The 16,047-nt window shown below is 45.3% G+C and overlaps 1 protein-coding gene and 1 long non-coding RNA gene across 3 annotated transcripts in view; one reads left to right on the top strand and one right to left on the bottom strand.

Moving 5' to 3' along the window:
• Positions 1-10,605, top strand: part of LOC112221503 (E3 ubiquitin-protein ligase HUWE1-like) — an 82,591-nt gene extending 71,986 nt beyond the window's left edge. The window contains 14 exon segments of the mRNA XM_042303641.1: positions 1,074-1,276; positions 1,530-1,747; positions 2,619-2,721; positions 3,446-3,595; positions 3,864-3,926; positions 3,929-4,108; positions 4,385-4,502; positions 4,762-4,902; positions 5,068-5,355; positions 5,616-5,721; positions 6,309-6,426; positions 6,765-6,946; positions 7,420-7,610; positions 9,712-10,605. Of these exon segments, the coding sequence (XP_042159575.1) occupies positions 1,074-1,276; positions 1,530-1,747; positions 2,619-2,721; positions 3,446-3,595; positions 3,864-3,926; positions 3,929-4,108; positions 4,385-4,502; positions 4,762-4,902; positions 5,068-5,355; positions 5,616-5,721; positions 6,309-6,426; positions 6,765-6,946; positions 7,420-7,610; positions 9,712-9,814 (2,164 nt within the window). The 3' untranslated portion in view covers positions 9,815-10,605.
• LOC121840438 lies at positions 7,779-8,551 on the bottom strand. 2 transcript variants are annotated; one of them, XR_006079625.1, is made up of 5 exons: positions 8,432-8,551; positions 8,283-8,384; positions 8,082-8,251; positions 7,974-8,041; positions 7,779-7,871 (listed from the first exon to the last, which is right to left on the bottom strand). It is a non-coding gene; the product is annotated as an uncharacterized LOC121840438 (long non-coding RNA). The 2 variants fall into 2 exon arrangements; XR_006079626.1 differs by lacking the exon at positions 7,974-8,041 and having other exon boundaries at positions 7,781-7,871.
• Positions 10,606-16,047: the final 5,442 nt, after the last annotated feature.

The following is a 16,047-nucleotide window of genomic DNA, read 5'->3' on the forward strand; positions in this document are numbered from 1 at the left end:
GTTGGGGGTAAACTCTAGTAGGTGAAGAGAGAAGTTCTGGGATAGCTAGGGGTTAGGGGTAAACTCTAGCAGGTGAAGAGAAGTTCTGAGATAGCTAGGGGTTAGGGGGTAAAATCTAGTAGGTGAAGAGAGAAGTTCTGGGATGGCTAGGGGTTAGGGGTAAACTCTAGCAGGTGAAGAGAGAGGGGTCTGGGGAGGAAAATAGTACCAGCTGCATTTCTGGACCCAGATTAAGCCACCTCCTAGTAGGGCCGGGGTGATACCAGTATCGTGATACTCGTTATTATCGGGTAAAGGGAACAAAACGTCTTAAGGAAAACAGCCTCGAAAGTTATAGCACACAATATTTTAGATACAGAAGGTTTTTAAACTAAGAGTTTGGTCTGCTTCGTGTTTTAATTTTTGCCATGGAAAAAACATTGCTATACTGGTATTGTCCTAATTACTAGACTAAACATCACTTTACATTTTAGAGGTAGGGTTTTCAGTTAGGCCAGTTTGCTAGACACAGATTAAGCTAAGTGTCTATTAACTCAAGTAGCTACATAGTAGGACAAGGAAGACTGAAGTGATTACTTGTAGAGGATTTCAGTATCTTGAGGCTAAATGTACAGTATTAATGACAGTATCCTGTTGGAGCAGCCTTTTAGAGGCGGCTTTGTGATTAAGTTGACATTTAGCTCTCATAAAGACACGGCTCTCTGGAGATTACAGTGTCATGTTAATGGATAGTCATCACTGGTTCTCTCCTAGTGTCAACTTGACCTATTCAGGATTGGTTAAATACGACACACACTTTCAGGTGGGAGAATAGAGACCCACACGGTGTTAAGAAATAGGAAAACCGCAAGGCTTGAAACGGAAATAATATCTTTATTTTCGTTTTACATGGTCATTATGCTCAAAAAGTTAAGAAATGCAAGGCGGCAATTGTAGCGTTTCATTTACTCGACAATCCGTCTGTCTGATCATTTAAGCCACATCTTTTGCCTACTACTCTACCACTGGTCTGTTTCTGTATAATGACTGTACTTCGCCTTGTCGCCTGTCCTCGCGTGCTGGCGGGGGCGCAGGTTCGACGGCTCGGAGAGCGTGGTGATCGTGGCAGCCCAGAAGCGGACGCTGGGCGGGCGGGAGCTGCAGCTGCCCTGCATGTCCTCCCTGACCTCGAAGACGTCCACCCAGAAGTTCTTCCTGCGGGTTCTGCAGGTCATCATCCAACTACGAGAGGACACGCGCCGTGCCAACAAGAAGGCCAAGCAGACCGGACGACTAGGTAGGACAACCGTACACTACTACACACGCTCCCACGTACACATGGCAAAATCATTCATAGGAATGGCTAGAGTCATCAGTCTGTTCATTTTAGAAATTATATGAAAAATGACCAAAAAAAAGACATGACTGGTTGACAGCTTTCTCTGGCAAGGTTGTTATTTTCCTGATTTTAATCAGGAATGTCAGCTTCTCTAGTCTAGATTTTCTCTGCTCTGGGTCAGTGTTATGTAACTGGTCTCCTGTGTGTCCAGGCTCCACCAGTCTGGGCTCTGCCAGCAGTATCCAGGCAGCGGTACGTCAGCTTGAAGCCGAGGCTGACGCCATCATCCAGATGGTGAGAGAGGGGCAGCGGGCACGCCGCCTCCAGCAGGCACCCCCGCCTTCCGCCTCTGTCGCCGGATCCTCCGTGGCTGCCTCCCATGCCCCCGCCGCTGCCCCCCCTGCCCCCGGCACGGCGAGCGCTGCAACGGTTAGCATGATGGGCCGCAACGCACGCACTGACCGACTACTGCTGCTTCTGAGCAAACATGACTACATGCCTATTGATCCACACAAGCACACATTTGTGTGCTATTGACTAAATGATGCATACTGACTACATGCTTATTCATTAGACCTGGGTTCAAATAGTACCAGATGGGTGTTTTTTGCACTTTTAGCATTGGTTCCATTCAGGCACGCTCATTCAAGTGTAGCTGAAGTATTTAAAATAAAGCAAATACTGTTTTAACCAAGGTCTGATTTACATTCATACTCACCATATGCTCACACTATCGATTACATTTCCATGCATATTGATCTTACTCCAAACACGGATACCGACACACTGCTACTGACACCATCGGTGCATTTGAAATCAGCCTATCGTACAGCCCGCAATCTCACACCGACAACCTCCATACCGCTGACATGATGAAAGCTGAAAACAGACTGAGATGGGAGATAGCCAAATATCCACTGCATTCAGTATTGGAATGACCAGGCAGGCTAGAACAGAAGCTGAAATTATTTGGAAGGTTTCAAATAGTGTTTGAAGCCAGCTCTGGAATGGAGGTGCTGCCTGCTTTCTCTACTGTATGATGTGATGAGGTCTGTATTGGCTAGCTGTCATGGCTTCATGCTTCTAGCCCCCCTCCCAGTCACCCCCTCTCTGTCTGCAGGTTTATGAGGATGTCAATGTCATCATGCATCAGCATGGTACACTCATTTTTCCAGTAAACTGTCTGCCATTTTATATTGATCACATTTCTGTCTCTTTCGCTTTTCCCATCTGCCCAAATATTCCCTCTCTCTGCACCTACTTTTGTCATCCTACCCTCCCCCTACCATTTCTTCTCCAGTCGGAGGTAGGGTCAGTGTCGGAGCCCCAGGCAGCCCAGAGGGATGAGTCTCCCATGGATGTAGACCAGCCATCCCCTCTGGAGCAGGACCTTGCACCCTTGGGTAAGACTGCCGTTAAACTACGGCAACACTAATCACGTAAAGTTTTTCCTGTGTTTTGCATCATATTGTACAACGGCTGAAGAAACGAACACTGTTAAAGTGTGTGAACATTTGATCCGTGTTATTTCCTGATGGTTGCTGGTGGAAAATCTACACCGGATCTTCTGATCAGCAGGTTTGCATGGGCGGTACTTTCGTCTTTCTATGGTGATGTCACCATGCGGTAAATTGGTTAATTGGCCAATAACAAAAAGTTCTAGACCTTTCTGCCAATAACAGCTGGTTTTCCCCTCCCGCTCAGACCATTCCCAGACAGTCCTAGTGAAATTATTGCTTGAGGAAGTTCTTATGCTAAAAAACTATTTTTGCCCATTTGAATGGAAATGTATTACAGTAAGGTACTTAATGTCGATATAAAATGGCTGCATTGGGCCATTAACCACAACACACGGTGGGTGCGTTCCAGGACGTCTTCAATTGCAGTCACACTGCACAGATTATTACATCTCATAACACCTGAAGATGTTAACGTCTCAGGACCCATGTTCATATGATAAACGATGCATCGTCAGATGTGCGGCACAACTGCTAAAAAAATAGGACTTGGAATGCAGCCAGAGCCAATTGAACTATAAGGTAAATACCATGGTATAAATACCATGGGTATAATTTGACATGGTTCAGTTAGTCTAACGTGTGCTTTGTATTTCCTTCTCTTATGCAGATGAAGAAGGCAACGGCCAATCCGAGACAGAGGAGCGTCTCCCAGACCTCCCCCTGCTAAGCGAGCAGCTTCTGTTAGACGAGCTGTGGGACATGCTCGGGGAGTGCCTGAAGGAACTGGAGGAGTCACATGATCAGCACGCTGTTCTGGGTATGTGTTAACCGTAGTAAACCTCAAACTGTTTTACTACACCTTCCTGGGTGCTATATGTTCCTCTCCCTGAACCAATGTGCTTAAAGTATAAGAAGTAGTGGTATTGATTGTACACTCAGGCAATGAAACATTGGAACTGGGTTTTGTTAATAGCCACAAAATGGTAAAAATAAGACTTTTAAAAATGAAAATGAGTGTTATTGGACGAGTTTGGGTACTTGAATTCAGCAGTCTACTCACCCTCCTCTTTCTCTCTCTCCCTCAGTTCTTCAGCCGGCAGTGGAGGCCTTCTTCCTGGTCCACGCCACAGAGAGGGAGAGCAAGCCCCCGTCAGGGACACCAGGGAGAGCCAATTGTCCCACATCAAAGATGAGCCTCCCCCCCTGTCCCCTGCGCCCCTCACCCCCGCTACCCCCTCTTCTCTGGACCCCTTCTTCTCCAGGGAACCCTCCTCCATGCACATTTCCTCCAACCTGCCTCCCGACACACAGAAGTTCCTCCGCTTTGCCGGTGAGTTTTGGGACTGGAGAGCAGCGATGGGAGGGTATAGCAGGGGGTGACTCATGTATTTCCCTTGCATCCGCTCTCCTTCCCGGACTCTCAAAACGTCAAAGGAAAGCAGATATTTTCCTTCAGTGATTTCCTTGGTGACGAGGAGAGGAGACGTGAGGAGTCAAGGAAAATGTTGAGATTCAGCCTGAATCATTCAAGACCTAAAATGCGACTGACATGTTTCCTTTCTTTCTCTCTCCCTTTGTCTCCCTCCCTCCTTCATTGCCTCTACAGAGACTCACCGCACCGTGCTTAACCAGATTCTGCGTCAGTCCACCACCCACCTGGCCGACGGACCCTTCGCTGTGCTGGTCGACTACATCCGTATCCTCGACTTTGACGTCAAGCGGAAGTAAGGCAGGCTTCTTTAGTGTTAATTAGGCACCTAATGGAAGACAATAGAATGAAACCGGGAGGGACATCCTGGACTTGTCCAATAAACAAGCTCTAATTTTGTATTCTGTTGCAAAACACTTCCAATACAGTTGCTTGCCCTAATGAACACAACCCTGGATCGCTCCAGGTCGAACACTGGTCCTTTAGGTGGAGCGTGTCTCTCTCATGATAACATTGTAGGTTCTTTCTTTACTAATTTCACTCCCTCCCTCCAGATACTTCCGTCAGGAGCTGGAGCGTCTGGACGAGGGTCTGAGGAAGGAGGACATGGCTGTCCACGTCAGGAGGGACCACGTCTTTGAAGACTCTTACAGAGAGCTGCACCGCAAGAGCCCCGAGGACATGAAGAACAGACTGTAAGGAACGGGGGACTCTTATTTCCTCTGTCTCTTATGGTTTCTGTCTTTCTCTCCATCTGTCTTTTTTTCATGTCCCTCTCTTTCTCTATCTCTCTGCCTGTTTCTCCACATGACAGAATGACAGTCAAGTGTACTGACCTACATTCCCCCCCCACCTCCCAGGTACATAGTGTTTGAAGGGGAGGAGGGTCAGGATGCAGGAGGTCTGCTGAGAGAGTGGTACATGATCATCTCCAGGGAGATGTTTAACGCCATGTACGCCCTGTTCCGCACATCGCCCGGCGACAGGGTCACCTACACCATTAACCCCTCGTCCCACTGCAACCCAAACCACCTCAGCTACTTCAAGTTCGTAGGTCGCGTGGTGGCCAAGGCCGTCTACGACAACCGACTACTGGAGTGCTACTTCACACGCAGCTTCTACAAGCACATCCTGGGCAAGAGTGTCAGGTAGGGGGGCTGTGGACACACACACTACTTCACACGCGGTTCCTGCGCCTTACCTCTCGGCTGCAGATACAATGACATGTACTCAGTATAACCCTTCATCTGTGAACTGTTGTTCAGTTCAATACCACTTTTTATTTTGTCCCACTAAGGGAAACGGTGTTCAGATCATTGAGATGTACTTGTACGTAGCAAGAGAGGTTTTGTTAATTTGTGGAGTGTTTCAGTAGTTGATTTAGCTGCCGGTGTTATGTTGTTCTCAGGTACACAGACATGGAGAGTGAGGACTACCCATTCTTCCAGGGCCTTGTCTACCTGCTGGAGAATGATGTCTCCACTCTGGGCTATGAGCTGACGTTTAGCACTGAGGTACGTTCGTGTGTGTCGGTGTGTGTGTGTGCGCTCGTCTCTTTCTATATTAAAGGAACATTTCCAAAAGGTTCAACTTCACATTCATCATGTCCGGCACTAACCCGACCCAACGCATGTGAAAATTGGGCTTTGTGTTAAAAGGTTTTCCCAATGGCATCATCTGGTGTGCATCATGTGATTTCAACCAATTACGAGTAGGCATTGCCAACTAATTGGTTGAAATCACAAGATGCCATAGGAAAAAAATTATTTTTTTAATACAAAACATAGAAACTCGCCATTTTCACATGCGTTGGGTCGGGGTAGTGCCGGACATGATGAATGTGAAGTTGAACTTCTGGAAATGTCCCTTTAACAAAACTCAGAAAACTGCTAATTATGCGACTGAGTGCCTCAAGATGGGCAAGTCTCAGATTTTTAATAACTTAACATATGCCAGCCATGACTAAAAATAACCTTTTTTTATCTTTTCGCTTTCGCCAGTGAACCCCTCATAGATTCTATTTAATTCTGTGGCGGCTCTGCTGAACTCTCTCCATCCTCTCTCGCTCTCTCCTTCCCTCCCCGTTTCTCCCCCCCTCCAGGTCCAGGAGTTTGGTGTGTGTGAGGTGCGGGACCTGAAGCCTAACGGAGGCAACATCATTGTCACCGAGGAGAACAAAAAGGAGTACGTCCACCTAGTCTGTCAGATGAAGATGACTGGTGAGAACCCGATACAACACCAACACATAGAAACCTGACACATTTATCAATCTAATGTACTTTCGAAGGCCCTTTTTACATCAGCAGTCGTCACAAAGTGCTTTACAGATACCCAGCATTTAAAAGTACATTTGTGAACATCCAGTCAAGCACCCATATTAGTAATATACATATTTTATATATGGTATACAGTTATTAGAGTTAACCTTGTAAAATAGGCGCATATGTTGTCAAATGTTGCACGGCTGAAAGTCTTGTAGTGAAGTACTACTTGTGTAAAATGGTAGCTTTGTAAGTGTGTTAGTCTACACGGTCACTCCCTCTTCCTCCTCCTGCAGGTGCGATACGTAAGCAGCTGTCAGCCTATCTGGAGGGTTTCTACGAGATCATCCCCAAGAGGCTGATCTCCATCTTCACAGAGCAGGAGCTGGAGCTGCTCATATCTGGCCTGCCCACTATAGATATAGACGACCTCAAGGCCAACACCGAGTACCACAAGTACCAGTCCAGCTCCATACAGGTAGAGACACACACCGAGTACCACAAGTACCAGTCCAGCTCCATACAGGTAGAGACACACACCGAGTACCACAAGTACCAGTCCAGCTCCATACAGGTAGAGACACACACCGAGTACCACAAGTACCAGTCCAGCTCCATACAGGTTGAGACACACACAGAGTACCACAAGTACCAGTCCAGCTCCATACAAGTGCATACAGAGACATATAGACACAAGGGTCGTATTCGTAAGAGCAAAATGTAGTATAATTTAGCAACAGCAAACGCAATCTTATTGGACAAGTTTCAGGTAGTCCCTCCCTTTTGCAGTCTGTTTTCTGTAGTTCAGTGCCTGGTGAATACAACCCAGTACCAATGATGTCATACATACCAGATGGGTCTATTGGTTGTATTATATATTATTCATTAATATTGGTTGTGTGCTACTGGTCTGTGTAGTGTAGGTGTGACCCTGACCGTTTCTCACCTCAGATCCAGTGGTTCTGGCGGGCCCTGCGTTCCTTCGACCAGGCGGACAGAGCCAAGTTCCTGCAGTTCGTGACGGGCACGTCCAAGGTTCCTCTGCAGGGCTTCGCCGCGCTGGAGGGCATGAACGGAATACAGAAGTTCCAGATCCATCGCGACGACCGCTCCACCGACCGCTTACCGTCAGCTCACACCTGGTAAAGAAATGTACACCCACACGGCTCACACCTGGTAAAGAAATGTACACCCACACAGCTCACACCTGGTAAAGAAATGTACACCCACACAGCTCACACCTGGTAAAGAAATGTACACCCACACAGCTCACACCTGGTAAAGAAATGTACACCCACACGGCTCACACCTGGTAAAGAAATGTACACCCACACAGCTCACACCTGGTAAAGAAATATACACCCACACAGCTCACACCTGGTAAAGTAATGTACAGCTCACACCTGGTAAAGAAATGTACACCCACACGGCTCACACCTGGTAAAGAAATGTACACCCACACGGCTCACACCTGGTAAAGAAATGTACACCCACACAGCTCACACCTGGTAAAGAAATGTACACCCACACGGCTCACACCTGGTAAAGAAATGTACACCCACACGGCTCACACCTGGTAAAGAAATGTACACCCAGCTCACACCGGCTCACACCTGGTAAAGAAATGTACACCCACACGGCTCACACCTGGTAAAGAAATGTACACCCACACGGCTCACACCTGGTAAAGAAATGTACACCCACACGGCTCACACCTGGTAAAGAAATGTACACCCACACGGCTCACACCTGGTAAAGAAATGTACACCCACACGGCTCACACCTGGTAAAGAAATGTAATGTACAGCTCACACCTGGTAAAGAAATGTACACCCACACGGCTCACACCTGGTAAAGAAATGTACACCCACACGGCTCACACCTGGTAAAGAAATGTACACCCACACGGCTCACACCTGGTAAAGAAATGTACAGCCCACACTGGTAAAGAAATGGCTCACACCTGGTAAAGAAATGTACACCCACACGGCTCACACCTGGTAAAGAAATGTACACCCACACGGCTCACACCTGGTAAAGAAATGTACACCCACACGGCTCACACCTGGTAAAGAAATGTACACCCACAGCTCACACCTGGTAAAGTAAAGAAATGTACACCCACACGGCTCACACCTGGTAAAGAAATGTACACCCACACGGCTCACACCTGGTAAAGAAATGTACACCCACACGGCTCACACCTGGTAAAGAAATGTACACCCACACGGCTCACACCTGGTAAAGAAATGTACACCCACACGGCTCACACCTGGTAAAGAAATGTACACCCACACGGCTCACACCTGGTAAAGAAATGTACACCCACACGGCTCACACCTGGTAAAGTAATGTACACCCACACGGCTCACACCTGGTAAAGAAATGTACACCCACACGGCTCACACCTGGTAAAAATGTACACCCACACGGCTCACACCTGGTAAAGAAATGTACGGCTCACACCCATGTACGGCTCACACCTGGTAAAGAAATGTACACCCACACGGCTCACACCTGGTAAAGAAATGTACACCCACACGGCTCACACCTGGTAAAGAAATGTACACCCACACGGCTCACACCTGGTAAAGAAATGTACACCCACACGGCTCACACCTGGTAAAGAAATGTACACCCACACGGCTCACACCTGGTAAAGTAATGTACACCCACGGCTCACACCTGGTAAAGTAATGTACGGCTCACACCTGGTAAAGGCTCACACCTGGTGTAATGTACGGCTCACACCTGGTAAAGTAATGTACAGCTCACACCTGGTAAAGTAATGTACAGCTCACACCTGGTAAAGTAATGTACAGCTCACACCTGGTAAAGTAATGTACAGCTCACACCTGGTAAAGAAATGTACACTCACACGGCTCACACCTGGTAAAGTAATGTACAGCTCACACCTGGTAAAGTAATGTACAGCTCACACCTGGTAAAGTAATGTACAGCTCACACCTGGTAAAGAAATGTACACCCACACGGCTCACACCTGGTAAATAACACAAGTGTACACACAACATCAAAAAGTCCTTAGTCTAGGCTTCATGTCCTCCTCAAAATGGGAAGTAAGGAAGTGCTCTTATGTTATCTTCCCCTGATGTTTTGAGGGGAAGAGACACTGGAGATTCACCCCATGCATTCATGTATTGAGTGAAAATATCCAATCTATTGTTGGTTGTTGTTGATTCCTGTCGTTGATTCCTGCCTAACCTCTCCTTCTCTCCTATATAGCTTTAACCAGCTGGACCTCCCAGCCTACGAGAGCTACGAGAAACTGAGACACATGCTGCTGCTGGCCATTCAGGAATGCTCAGAGGGATTCGGACTGGCTTAGACCTACCCACACTGAGACTCTTAACATATACACACAATTTATCTTGCCTACTCTGAAAGATTGAAACTGATGACACACAGACGCACCATCATTGACATTACTGGGTGACTTGTTGGGAAAATGGCCTCTAGACATACAACTGGTTCGTAATCCATATAAAGAAACAGACCGACCAGCAGCGTGGTATGATGGACGGACTGACTGACTGATATTACTTACTACACACAGAGCTTCATGTCAATAGACACACAGACCTGTACCTGGTATGTGTGAATCTCCCTCCCCTCCCACATTAAAATGCCAGAAACCTGAGAGGGAGTGAATTCAGAGGATAAAAACATGGACTAATATAAAATACATTTTCTCTGTTTAGTTTGATTTCTCTGTACAAAAGGTTTGGGAGTTTATGTTTAATCTTTTTTGTTCTTCTCTGGCTGTGTAAAAAGGAGAAGGTTGTTTGTGTGTCTGAACAGGATGGTTATAAAACCTTTGGGGGAAAATGTTGGTTGTTTCTTGTTTGCGAATTTGTGACCTCATAAGCCTTGAAGATGGGGGAAATGTTTTTATGGGGAAAGAAGGAGAAAAAAAGAAGTTTTGAAGAAATGCACTTTTCAAAGTTGTGGCATTTTTATGGAAGGATGGTCCAAAAAAAATGAAGAGAACAAGTGAAGAAAGCAGATGATAAAGAAATTAACCACAAAATCTAGAGTATTTTTGGCTATTAAATCGCTGACCCAGCCTTGAGCCTTTGAATCAGTGAAATAACTACATGAATAAATGCATAAAATTGAGTCCCATTTGTCTCTTTTAACATGGTTTTTACCAATTCTTATATGTAACCTATCTCAGCCGTCATCTGAAACAAACTATAGCCAATCATACTATACCATCATCATAAAGGTAGTTACTCTTCTATTAGTGTGTCACTGCACTGATGCAAATTGGAGACGATTGTTTCATTATGTGGATTATCTCTTTCTGAAGATTGGCCATCCTTTGAATTGTGTTTTGAGATTTCCCTGGGAGATCAAATTGAACCAGTGATGGTGAACCTTTCCAAAGATCATGAATGTGTCGGTGTGGGACCAGTTGGAATCCATCCTCACAAGGCCACGGAAGTCAACACTCCACAAGCAGATAAAATCGCAATTTTACACATTTTGTAACTGGTTCATTGGCATAAGAGGAAAAACGGTTATTTTGTGTTGTATATTTATCATGCTCCTCAGTCCTGTCTGGCCTTCGCTGTGTGTTAGTGGAGCAGGAAGGTTGGCTGTGGAAAGGAAAGAGTGGAGCAGCACAGACCAGGCAGCGGGAGAACAGCAGTGGGCTGACTTCGCCCGGAGCTGTCACCATCTCACATCAACCCTGTCCTGGTTCCAGATCTGTTTGTGCCGTCTTCCCAACTCCTTTGGGCATTGTCACGCCGTGATGATGCCCAGAAAGCACAAACAGGTCTGGAACCAGGCTAGCTCGGTCCTGTTCAGACGGGCTGGTGCAACTAGATATGACAGAGTCCTCCAGCCACAGCTGTGTTGTCTTTACCCTTGATCATGTCACACAGACAGTGACTATATGCCTGCAGTACTACTGATCTGCAGTCTGGGCCTCATCTCAGCGCCACACTCACTGCTGAGAGAACTGACAGGACCAAGAGTCTGATATAAATGAGTGACTTCAGAAGTATGGGGATGGGTGTTTGATTTATGCTAAAATGCTAGAATCCAAGACCATTCACTTGGACAGACGGGGTGAAAGTGAGTGGAGTTTTGATCGGGGCATTTTTTAATATCGTTCTAATTCATTCACCCATGAAGGTAGATTGATTGATTGGCAGCATCACTCTAGGATTCATCATGCGGTCCTCTGGAGTTGACAGGGACAACCACAAGTGCAATCTCCAGTGTGGTGTCACATTTTGAGCTGGTTCCTAATGATTTTCCCATCGACTCGGTGATGCGATTGTGACGTTTTCCTCGTCAGCCGTGGTCAGAAGGACAAGTGAAGAGGAGAGAGATTGGCCATGTGGTCTGAGGTGTCTGGTGGTCCGACTGAATGTAACCTGGTCCACAGGCAAATAGCACACAGCACATAAGTGTCTGGCGTGTGAGACTAGACCTCTAGCCGTCTGGACCTGGACCTAGCTACAGTTGGCAAGGCTGTCAGGAATAACATCAAGCCAGGACAGGGACGGATGGTCAGCCTGCTAAATTGAAGCAGTTATCTCTTGAGCAGCCTAATTTCACCATCCACCCCCATCTTTCTGAAGTGTGCACTTGTTCACTCAAGCACTCCCCTTCAAGGGATTGAAAGCATTGGACTGGTGTGAGACATATTGCAGATACTCAGTCTTTACCAATCCAATGAATGCACTCGCCCCTAAATCCTTGAGTGTGTGAGTGCACACTTTGGGGAGAAGGGGGAACATTGGAATTGAGCTAATTCCTGGCATTCCTCTCACCCCACCTCCCTCTCCCATCCTTTTCCTACACCAAGGCACTGTCGTGTTGTCACATTTCTCTTCTTCCTCTCTCCCGTTACCTGGTTTAGCGTGGAAAATTTCCCATAGTACTTTGTACGCTTCTAGGGAATCCCCCCCCCCATCATCCTCTGCTGGCTTGTTGGAGTCGGACCTGTGTGTTTGTGTGTCCCCGCATGTCTGCCTGTGTGCTCTAAGCTTGCTCTGTCGTGCATGGTGAATGAAATTAGGCACTCAATCATGCAGGGATTTGATCCCCACACTAAGCCTGGGTTTTAGATGAGTTACCGTCACCCACCAACTGTGTTCTGGTATCCTCCTGGGCCAGTCACAATTTAGTACTGGAGTGCTGGCCACACACAAACACACACACAGGGTATTGGACCACATATGATTTAGACTAAGTGAAGGCATCAGCTACGGTGTGGTGGCAGCTTGGGGATTTAGTTTCACTAATTAAAGTAGAAAATAATTAGTCTCTTCATACTGGGATTGAGCTGGCAGATGAGGAAACATACCTTTTCCATTGCACTGTGCTGCCAGTTTCAGAGTGTATTTTGTGTCATGTTGATAACAATTGCGGTTATAGAGGTAACTGCCAAACTAAAGGAAACACTTTAGTAAAGGGATACAAAGTATATTGAAAGCAGGTACTTCCACACAGGTGTGGTTCCTGGGTTAATTAAACAATTAACATCCCAGCATGCTTAAAAATGTCCAGTTGCCTATTACTTTGGCTAACATGGCTAGAAGCAGAGAGTACCGTGACTTAAAGCGGGATCTCAAAGGAGCATAGTGGATTTAAAGGGGTTTGTGTCTCAGTCACCAGATCTCAACCCAATTTATGGGAGATTCTGGAGTGGAGCCTGAGACAGCATTTTCACGGCACTTGTAGAATATATGCCAAGGACTGTTCTGGCGGCTTGTGGTGGTGTCAGCAGGCCATGCAGCTGAAACACGTCAGATTTTTTTTAAACTTTGTTTCCAGTACACATGACATACAAATAAAGGCATTTAATTAATTATATGAAGAGTGCCTTGGTCCTCCTTTTTGATTCCGAATTTACCCCTTTTACCAAAGAGCAACTTCTGTCTACCAAAACCTACTAGTGTGTACCTTATCAGTGCTTCCCTTCCTATTTTTTTCCCCCTATTAAGAAAGTTTATGTTGGTGTTTCCTTTATTCTGGCAGTTACCTGTACATTTCTTATGCCTAAATGTTACTGTTGCTACGGCAGATGAGTGAATGTGCCTTTTTTTGTCACACAGTACTGACAGTCTACTAATGTGTTGTGGTAGTTTATTTCTTGTGTCTTCACATTCTTATTTACAATACAGATACAGTATGTCTGGAAGAGTATTAGGGCAAAGTTAATAGAGTAAATAGTGGTGGTATTTTAATGATTTGTTTCTCATGTATAAAAGTAGCAATATTTAGAGAATAAACAACAAATTGAGAAAGTCTTTAGAATAAAGTCAATTATATACACGGGGGAGCTGAACTTATTTACGCTTTGTCATAAAGAGGTTGAATACTTATTGACTCAAGATATTAAAGATTTTAATTTTCATGTTTGTCAATATGTATTGTGTGTAAAAAAAAAAAAATATTTAATCCATTTTGAATTCTGGCTGTAACAGAACAAAATGTGAAATAGGTTAAGGGGTATGAATACTTTCTGAAGGCAACGTAAATATAGGCCTATTAGATCAATAATGATTGTTTCTTTATAGCCTATATAACCAATCACTGATCTGACAGGTTGGTAGCCTTGCGTAGAATCTCGTTTTACTATCCATCTACCAGTGATGTCTTCAAGGATGGGAGTATTCACATCCATGAGTGAATACATGTTAAAGGTATTTGGACATTGACAATTTGTTGTTGTTTTAGCACTGTACTACAGTACTTTGGATTTGAAGTGATGCAATGACTATGAGGTTAAAACATGCTGACCACACCGCTCGCACCCACAGTGCATCCACAGTGCTCGCACCCGTCAACGAGCTTGACCTGCTGCAAGTCCCGCCTCTCATCTCCTCATTGTTTTTTAGGAGCATATACCCACGTGGGTGATTGAAAGATGAACTGAAGTCCACACTCCAGTCCAGTTGGTAGTGCACCTTAAAATTGGTTGCCAAGCACAATATAAAGTCCAAAAAACAAGAAGAAGCCTGAAGGTGGAGCGATTACTAGAAACAAACTCGGTTTACCCTATTATCTGTGGATGAAATGTCAGAGTAGAGGACCTTGCGCATTTCAGGTAAAATAACCCAATGTTTATATCCCAGGACAAATTAGCTAGCAACAGCAAGCTAGCTAAATGGCCATAAATGTTTAATGTTTGACCTGTCCCAAATTAATATAGTTGGTTCAGAGTTTTTGATATTTCAACCTGCATGTCCTGATTGCATCTGGTGTGGGTTGACAAAATCAACATGCGTGTGGTCTGGTCAGGGGTCAGAATGTAACCTTCTTCCCTGACTGAGTTTTCTTTCATGCCCATGATGTCGGAATTATCTCACTGTTCCAAAATGTGATTGTTAAGCAACAGGACAGTTACCCACGCAGCCCTCAAACCAAGGCATGTTGCCTGCTAATTATCTATAGGCTATGTTTCAACTTGTCAAATTCAAATTATTTTCTAACAAGTTGTATTTTCTAACAACAGTTTGAATTGAGGCCTGTTCCTCCTCCTCATTAATTCACATAAGAAGTAGCCCATTTCACTGTTGCGGACAATTTATGAATGGGGCTTTACTGGTTGCAGACCATTTATTTATGAGGCTTTACTGATCCGGACAAACTTCTCTCTTTAACGAGAGCCCAAGCACTTTCCATAGTGTTTCCCAAGTATGAGGACATTGCACATCTCTAGTCAAAACAGGCCCTGCACAAACATTTTCACGACACACCCGCATTGCCATCATGGTTGTTTTCCTTACAAATTGGACCTTGACAATGTGTGCGTTCCTATCAAAATATGTGGATATTTTCTGTATATCGTGCTGTCCTTTCTGCTGTAGCACACCGTATGTATGTATGGTTTATAATGTATTCCCTGTTTTATTCACGTTTTCAAGTTGGTGACAAATCATGCATTCAGATTCTTGCATAGATTGTAATGGACACAATGTACACGTGTGTAAAATGTTGTTGTTTTTTATGTTGAACTGATGATGAGCTAATGCTAAGCTATTTCTGTGGCGTCATGTATGTTGACATCATACAATGCATTGTGGTTGTCATTAAAGCGTCTGTCAGACCATGTAAGCGTCTGTCAGACAAAATACTGTAACAACCCTGGGTTTATAAGTGCGGATATTGACTCTGCCACTCGAACATGCTTTTGGGGCACAGTTGATAGCCCAAAGTCCAGCGCACTACAAGGTTGAGGGTTCGAGACCTGCTCCCTGCTTGTTTCATTACATTGGTGTCAGAAGTGATCGGACCTTCCATCCACGAACGTGCGTGTGCTTGGCCAGTGAATTGAGTCGCAAGCTAATGCGAAGAAGCGCTCTTTGGGAGTAGTGGAACGACCCTGGGTTTATAAGCGCAGATATAATTTTGCTACCTCAGGGTTGCCAGTGTAACAGATGTTAATCGTCCTCTCCTTGCGTTGTTTTGTTCAAATAAATCACCCCAGCCTGTGGTCCCAGTTGAGCATTATTTACTATCTGTTGTTAAATAGGAAACTGCACGTTAGATGTGCAGGGCTTAATGATGTTGATGGCTGTCGATGGTAAAATCTGT

This window comes from Oncorhynchus tshawytscha, linkage group LG22 (assembly GCF_018296145.1).
Source record: "Oncorhynchus tshawytscha isolate Ot180627B linkage group LG22, Otsh_v2.0, whole genome shotgun sequence".
NCBI lineage: Eukaryota > Metazoa > Chordata > Actinopteri > Salmoniformes > Salmonidae > Oncorhynchus > Oncorhynchus tshawytscha.